The 8,859-nt window shown below is 39.8% G+C and overlaps 1 protein-coding gene across 1 annotated transcript in view; it reads right to left on the bottom strand.

Moving 5' to 3' along the window:
- TG (thyroglobulin) overlaps positions 1–8,859 on the bottom strand; it is a gene marked incomplete at its 5' end in the record, with an annotated part of 142,514 nt that overhangs the window by 26,568 nt on the left and 107,087 nt on the right. The window contains 2 exons of the mRNA XM_079299572.1: positions 1,709–1,876; positions 2,618–2,782. Coding sequence (XP_079155698.1) covers positions 1,709–1,876; positions 2,618–2,782 — 333 coding nt within the window. The remainder of the gene's footprint in view (positions 1–1,708; positions 1,877–2,617; positions 2,783–8,859) is intronic.

Below are 8,859 nucleotides of genomic sequence, written 5' to 3' on the forward strand. Positions count from 1 at the left end.
CTCAAAGAAACCCTTTAAATTAATAATATAGATGATTGGTATATGGTGTGGATTGTCTCAAATCCTTCTTCAAGGCCTGTTGTGGCAAGAGGACATTTAGCACAGATTAAAGATCTCTTATGACATTTGTGACAGAGGAAATGGAGCACAGATTTCCAAGTAATAACCACTGTCTGCACTGGGTTTTTGTCACTGTAGCTAAATAGGTCTGTGGCTTATTCAGGACTTCACCATCAGACTGACTGCAAGCACACATGGTCATGGCTAGCATGCAGAAATGCTGCTGAGGACCTTAAATTCCTAAATATCTCAGTGATGGAAGGAGCAGTGCAGGGAGCAGTTTCCCAGCAATTGATACTCTAATTGTGTCTACAAGGGAGGAATCAGGAAACTTCAACCTTGCAGTAGGACTTTAAAAAAACAGACAGGAATACAGACTGGTCAAAGCATTCATATTGTCTCAAGTCCTAAAAACCTGAAGCCACAGGAAAACAGAAATAGAGGGAAATCTGCTCTAAAAAAAATCATCAGTAGGTATGACCCTTTCTTATGGTTGAGTTGCTTACCAACTTACTGAGTTCCCTTCCAATCTTATTTTCTGCAAAGCCTTAAATAAAAAAGATATTTCAGATTTTATTTTTGGACAGGCAACCTTTTTCTACTGACCTCTGAGCTGCAAGTGTTTTTTTCATTTCATTTCAATCTGACAGTGCTGGGATTTAGCACTTGTGCCTTCCATCATGATTTGTTGCAAAATTTTTAATACAACATGGAATTTCATCTAAATTTTGCAGACAACTGTCATATGCAGAAACAGTGGTAAAGGAATGAATCTCACTTCCTACTCTTCATCACAAGACTTGTAATGAGGTCACTGAGGTTTATTCCCCTCTCACAGGGGATTATTATCTGTAGGCCTCCAGCATCACGCTATATGTTCTGTGCCTTTCTCCTGTGACTTCCTCTTGAAATTGATTCCAGAAGAGAAAAAGACATGAAAAAAGAGCAGGAAAGTTCTGTTAGAAAGTAAACAAGTAATATGAATTAAATTCAGGTTGGCCATTAATTCTGAATTAAATTGGTCTATGTACTATTTGGTACTAGAAAAGAGAAGCTGGGACTGACATTTCACTGCCTTCTAAGAGGTGAAATCCACAGACTATTGCAAGGTAGCAACAGACATTACTGCATGGATGCAATTATTTTTGTTTTCACCAGTTTCTGTCCAGCAACCTTAGACCACACATCAGGCCAGTACTGTTCTTTGTTACAGCTTCCATACTCAGAATCTTCTTTAGAAGAAAATGTACTTTCAGGAGATAACAGAGGACAAGTTGCTAAAAGAAACTCAAAATGATTACTTAATCCTGCTGCACAGTGAAGAAATTTATAATTAAGTTGCTTTCTTCTTTGTGAGATACTATGGAGATTAAAATATAAATAGGGTTTTAAAGACAGTAGAACATAAATGCTAAATTACTTCTGGTCTCTTACCTTTTCATATCCCCCACAGAAATGTTAATCAACACATATTATTATACCATTAGTCATCCTGACCAAGATGGGCCAAGGAAGGACAATGCATTTCCATAATTCTATGGAGCATAATTGCAGAAATCAAAAAGCATCTCTCCAGGCTGCATATGATTACTGTCATCACTGTAATCACAGTGAGACCCCCAGTTCATTAACAGGGAGTGTTTCCTACCTTGATTGCCTTGGCTCTGCTGATGAGACCATCCTGCTGAGCACTTCCAATGAGCAGATCTGCTCTCTGCAGCCCAGGGCGCTGCAGGGCTTTAGCCAAAGGCTCCCGGAGGAAAACTCCATCCAGCACTGGACCCCAGTACTGGAATGGGCCACTGACAGCTAGCAGCTATGTTGGCAAAACAAAAGAGCAAGAATTGTGCAGTTAATTCAGCAACCCTTTAAATTCTATTGTATTTATGCTTAATTCAACTAATCTGATTCCCTTCAAGTGAACAAGTGACCAGGGAATAAAAGTACAAACTCATCATTGGCAGGAAACAATGATTTTGCTGACAGTCTCAGGAGGTGAAACAAACTGAAGAGACTAAGAGAAATTATGGTCTTATAGTCAAAAATGTTGTTTTGAACTAGGGATTGACTCCATGCTGGTCCTCATCGAAATTTATTGCTGGTGGGTGTTTTAATTTGTGGGTAAAGGATCCATCTCCAGAATTATTTATACTGCAGCTTTCACAAGACTCCCACTTCAAATACAGAACACTGATATCCCATCCTGCTTTGTTTTCTGCATAAGATCTGTTATTAAAGCTACAGACATCTGACACTCCTCTAGAGTAACACCCAGGGGCAGGCAAGAGGGAACTGAAAGTGACAAAAAACAATATTTAGATTTATTTTAGAAGATATGATTAAAGCAGAGTAAAAGGAATATGGTCTAAAGGAGAATTAAACTGTGAGTATTCATAGCTCAGAGTTGGATGTCATGGACAACAACTTCCTTCCACCAAAAATAGTCCAGTTCCTCTTTCACAAGGATCCAGACTAATTTTTTTTAAAGCTTTCTCATAGCTTTGTGTGAATGGAAACTTTTTGATTTCTTGCCAGTGGCATATGTTTTGCTATGTACCTTAGTTTGAGCATCATTGAGGACACGAGCAGGCAACTGGCGAAGGCAGGCCACAATTTCCTCACTGGTGGATGAAGGACATCCCACCTCTTCAGCCAGGGCTGCTGCTTGGGTCTGTGCTCTCCTTGTAGTAATTATGGATGCTGGAGAAAAAGCTGAGCCTCCCTAGAAAAAAAAAAAATCCACAATATCAGTCAACACATGTTGTCAGAACACCTGGTTCCCTGGTGCAGGTAAAAAAGATGAGAAAAAAATCTGTCCACCTGCAGAATATAAACCCCTGGCTTTTCAATTAAAATAAGTGAGTTCTAAAGATCAAAGGGGTGAAGGGTCAGTTAGGCTGTTTCCAGCTCTGCCACAGTTATTTTGGAAAAGCTCTGTCTATATTATGACTCTAACCAAATCACAAATCTTTCTGAAAACTTTGGTGGAAGGAGAGACATTGAGAGAGGAGCAGATATAAAGGTGCTGTGAGGCACAGGAGGGAATGGAGAGCCCATTTTACAAGGGGAGACTAAATGGAGTTTTGTCACAGCTCTGATAAACAAGGACTGAGAGCAGGTATGATGTCCATAAAGAAGAGCCATTTCTACCTTGGACAATGCTGGTACAAGGACAGATGAGCACTAAGTATTCACATTGAGTGTATATTTACTTTGACTAGAAACCAAAGATAACTAGCACAAGGAGCAGTGAGGGTCTGGAAGTGCTATGAATTGAGGAAGTACGAAAAAAGACTAAAGGAAACTGCAGAAGATTAACCAGAACATGAATATCAAAACCAGAGCACAGACTACAGTCCAGTCTCTACCCCAGACTCTTCATATTCTTCTTACAGCCATGCCAACATAGCAAATGTTCTTAACAAGAAAGGATGGCATAACATTTTTGGGTAAACATAAAAACTACTTGTTGAAAATGCAGATAAATTAGCTTGAATCTGATAAGATCTGAATGAGAACAGAAAGGTTGGAATAGCTAGATATGGTTCAAATGACTAATTTCCAAACATTTGCATCAGTTTACTAATAATAGCTGCTAAGATTAGCTTCTGTCCTCTAAGAAACCCCACAGCCTAGATGCATTATATGAAAGACCCTGATCTATTGAACTGATTAACATCTTACTGAATATGCTCAAAGCATAACTACAAGTCTTGAAAATCAAGTTAAAAGAAACAGAAAACAAACAGCAAATCTTTTAAATTGAAATTGTCTCAAACCTCTGAGCCCAAAGAACTCTGTGAAGCTCTGGCCAGCGCACAGGACATTTTTTATATTTCATACAAGCAGACTCAATGATACTGATGGGATACCATTGCTCACAACTGGAGAAATTGTTCTCCAAAAATAGTGAGAAAGAGGTTATTGTTTGGGTGTAGAGACAGTCTTTTTAATTTACTGCATGCAGAATTTCCAGTGCTGCTACCCTCCTGAAAGGTTTCTCTTCTTTTTCAACTGATCTAGAAAACAAGCTCTGTTATTAGCTTAATGACTGAGATGAAGATGGCTGCAGATAAGCAAAGGAAAAAACTTTTTTTTTTTTTTTTTTTTTTTTTTTTTTCTGGGCCACTGTAAGAGCCATCTTCAATTTTAAGAGGGTGGAAGAGCTGAAGAAGAATAAATAAACACCACTTGGTCTTACTCCTCACTTCTGCACTCAATTTAGATGAGAACTCAAGTGACGAATGAGTTCTATTCTCTCATGGGATTTGCAGTGGCCCATTTTGTGTTTGTAAAGCATGATATTTGCCAGCTGCTGACTAGGTGCACTGACTCAGCTGGTCATGAGAGAGAAAGAAAAATATCTTTGATGAGAGTATCTTGTCTGTGGGTGGGTTCCCAGCACACAGAGTGAGAACCATGTATTTTAACCTGGCCTTTGGAAGAGCATGTTCATCACAGCTGAGTGAGACTAGAAAAGGGGTAAAACACTGTCAGATTCCCTCAGAAGAGGAGCTTCATGTGCAGTAAGGAATTATGAGCCCCCTCAATACAGCAGAAAAATTAAATCCAGGACTGCACAATATTTACCCACTAATCTGGCAAACATTCTTCCACATCAGATTTGAATGTGCTCAGCATGCTTTATCATGTACCCACTACCTCCAAATGGCATTCATGTAAAACAAAATCATAAAAAATTAAAGGGCTTCAGTTTCCCAAACTCCAAAACTCATAAATTTTGAAAGTGCCAGTTTCGGTGGAAATTCTGAAGTTGCCCTATTAAAAGGCCAAGTTTGGTAGGGAAAGAGTACTAAAATCAGATGATATATGGAGTCCAAAATTCACTGAGACCAAGCATAACATCCTTGTGTGTGCTTGATTTTGAACACAGAGATATTAGAAGAGAGACCAGATGACCTGATCTTTGGGGTTTGAAAGAGATGTGGCATCTACTAATTTTAATCATGGGTTTTTTTACTAGGACTGGAAGCCAGGGTTACACGACAACCACAAGGCATCATTCAAAGAGTATTTGAAAACAATACCATTATGTTTCCTTCTCAGGTGCATCCAAAATATGTTCCAGGCTTTAGAAACATGGCTACTCTTAGGGAAGAAGCTATGAAAGCAAAACTGTACCAGTTCTCTGCTTTACAAATTCACATCAAAATTTAGGGTCACTGTTTCTTAATTATTGCCAAATAAAAAAAAAAATAAACCCACAAAAAACCACTTCAATAACAAATAAGTGAGAATAGAAGCTGGCATTACCCAGAACTAATTTTCTTTCTCTTTTGAGCCTGCAGTTTTCACATTAAACAGACATCTCCCCTAAACATTGAATCCACATTACAGGTATGGCTCAGGACACAAAAGCATAACAGACCTATGCTTAGCAGTTCCCTCTTTTCCTATAAAACTATAATTTATTTGTGTGATTAGTCCCAGCAACCAGTAATGGAGGACTTGTGTACTTTAAAAAATAGGACTACTTAGGCAGAGGCAGAAACAGTGGAGGGCCTGTTTATTTCCATTACATGACACCCATATTACCATCAACGTGACAGAATCATGAATCAGAAAACCAAAAATCATGAGGTCAGCTCTAGAATAACAAACACTGTGTTCTTTTTGTTAGTCCAATGTTTTTTAATTCTCCAGGAATTCTCCTGTACCTATGAACACAAGAGCTAAAAAATTCACTTTTAAAACTAACAAGTGAAATTTTCAGATATTCCAGCAGAGTTGTTTTTTTGAAAGTGAACCTCTAAAAAAATGACATATACAATAAAACTGTAGTCATTAGCCACCTTGTCATTACTGGGGACATCACTGGATGTCATCACATCATTTGGAAGGGATTTACAGGGAGCTGAAGCCACACACACTTCTTGTTTTAGCTCTCCTTACAGAGGGACCCACAACAAGGGGGAAGACAGAGGAAGTTCCATTGACATTTTTGACATCAACCCAGTTGAAAGTGTTTGAAAGAGCTAAGAAGAAGCAGTTGCAGCTGTGTTACACAATCCACAATAGTGTTGTTACACTGCTCTCCAAAATTCACAGTAATAGGAGGAACTTTAGAGTGTTAAGCAATAGCACCTACTGCAGCAAGTGATGGCATTGAAAATGGGAGGCAAACCCTTCAGTGCTATTTAGTCCAGGGATCAGGATCATTGTCAGCATTTCTAAATTTCTCTTTTCAGTTTTAGAGGTTCAATTACACAGTAGAAATTCAGACACAAGGCAATGTTGCAGCTCACAAAGGTGAGAAGCTGATGAATCAATATTCTGTGAAAGTAAACTCTCACTTTGTTATCAGCTGAGCTGGGGCTGGTACCTCTTGCAAATTTTTCTTTTGGGACATCACAGCTCAGCAGACTTTCATTGCTGCTATCCTGGCTCTTGCTGCTGGTCTAATGAGATGATAAAAAGAATATATGGACCTGTATTTTGTTTGTGTGGCTATATTTTCGTAATGAAGGAGTCTAAATTAAATAATTGCAGCATTGTGAGGAAGAGTGAGAGTGGAAAATCCCAGATGGCCATAATCATGCTTTACTTCCCATTATCCTGCTCTGTTTAATTGGTAATAAATTAAACCAATTAAAATAAATTCTTTTAATTTCCCTGTCTGTGATGGTAACCAGTGGGTGATCTCTTCCTGTACTTATCTTGACTCATGAAAATTTAATTTTGTTTTCTCTTCCCTGCCTGCTGAGGAGGGCAGTGACAGAGCAGGGCATCTGGTGTCCAGCCAGAGTCATCCCACCACAGTGCTATCACTGTACTCTCTACTTCTGTCTCACAACATATCTGGAAAAGATAATTGCCATATAAGCTGCAGTGCTGAATGTCTTTTGATTCCTTGTTTAGTTTGGAAGCTCACTTCTGCAAAACTTTTCAAAAATTATTCAGAACACATCTAATGAATAGAAACTTCACTGGAACTAGATTTTATCACCCACACTCTGCAGACCCAAATACAGCTTCCTCTCCTCACATCACGACCTCTTGTTTTTTTCCAAAGTGACTTGAAAATGAAATTCTTTTTGAGCCACATTGTCTCCTCAACACACGCACTCCCTGCAAGTGAGTGTGGTTTGTCTGATGGCTGCAGCCAGAGCAGGCTCTCTGTGTGCCCTGAGCCATGCTACAGGCATGCAAACAGCAGCTACAGTCACACCACCCAAAAAGGGAGATCAAAAGACATCTAATGCAAACAGTCAGACCAAGGAAATGTCCTGAGAATTATACTTTCCCAAAGGAGCCAGCTGCACAGCAATATTTTATTTGTTAAAAATAGGCACTCTCCAGGCTCAGATGCACACAGTTCCCAGCCAGAAGTATCTGTCAGACCATCTGGTTTGACCTCCGGGACAGCCAGGGCTCTTCCATTTCCTGGCTGCTGAGCTCAAGTGCTTCCTATCACTTAGACCATGGCTTGTGTTTGACTAAAGCCTGAGCTTGCATGAAGTGCTTAAGCTGGGCTCAGAGAAGCAGAGAAACAGATACCACAGCCTTCTCCTTGGCAGTTTGTGCCTAGGGATAATCACTCCACAAACAGGCAACCCCACCTTGTTTCTGTTTGAGGGTGTCTTCAGTTTCAGCTAATGCCAGATTAAAGATACTGTTTAAATCCTGCTTTTTTTCCCTGCAAAAATAAGCAAGCTGCAACTAAGCGACCACTGACTCACTTTCCCAATTAGTTTAGGATATTATTCTTTAACAAACTGCATTTAACATATTTTCAGAAGTTGTTTTCAATTTGGACCCTCTCTGCTTCTCTCTTGCAGGGTTGTTTTTCAGTATCCCTCACTGTTTTTCCTTAGATATCCAATTCTGGATGGTGACAGGTGCTTACAAGACACCAAGGTTGCAGGGCTCTGTGTGATGATATTAATGTCATTTTTCCAGGCTTTCATGAAGTCTGGCTTCAAGGTCCTGGAGAAATAAAAAGCTTTGGGAACAGCTCAGGGAGTCTCTGTCACAGCTAAGGAGACATTTGGCAGACACCTGGCAAACACCAGCACAGGGGGTGTAACAGGGAATGGTCAGGTCAGCCCAGCAGTGGAAGGGTGAGACTGACAAAGAAACATTTTTCCCTCCATAATTGCAAACTATACTGTAATTTCCATATAAAAATGGTAGGAAGGCAAGGGTTCTCTCTCACACATCAAAAATAACATTTTGAAGAAGGAAGATGTTCTCTTTTTTTCATAAATCAGCCTTTGCAAACCCCTCTTTGCTGACATCAGAGGCAGCCCTGCAAGGACAATGTTCCTCTCATGAGTGACTCACAGAGTGCCTGTGTCAGGTTAGTGACTTGAATAACAGGATATGAATATTTCTAAGATGACATATAAAGCCCCACTTAATTCATACAAGCATTTTCTTCCATTTAGATTTAAACACTACCTTATCAATTATCCTATTTGAAACAAGGTATTACCTAAATGCACCAAGAGGGTAAATCAGCTCTCATCATTGCACAGGGGCAGACAGCCACCAGCAACAGGCAGAAATGACATGGAAATGGAGAATTCTATCTACCACCCTCCACTGCAAACTCATCTGTTCCTCTATAAGCATGGTACAAACAGTGTCTGAGATTTATTGTGTTTCCAGCAGACCATGTTGTATCAAGCAAGTCCAACCTCTCCTTAAGTGGGACCAATATCTCCTGCTCAGTCTGAGACCTGTCCCTTTCCCAAGAGCATCTTAGGATGTAACCCCACTTCTTGTAAAGGCACAAAGATGGTAAGAGGCAGCCTAAGGCAGAGGGTGGTGAGAAGG

The sequence above is a fragment of the Erithacus rubecula genome (genome assembly GCF_903797595.1).
Source record: "Erithacus rubecula genome assembly, chromosome: 3".
Classification (NCBI taxonomy): domain Eukaryota; kingdom Metazoa; phylum Chordata; class Aves; order Passeriformes; family Muscicapidae; genus Erithacus; species Erithacus rubecula.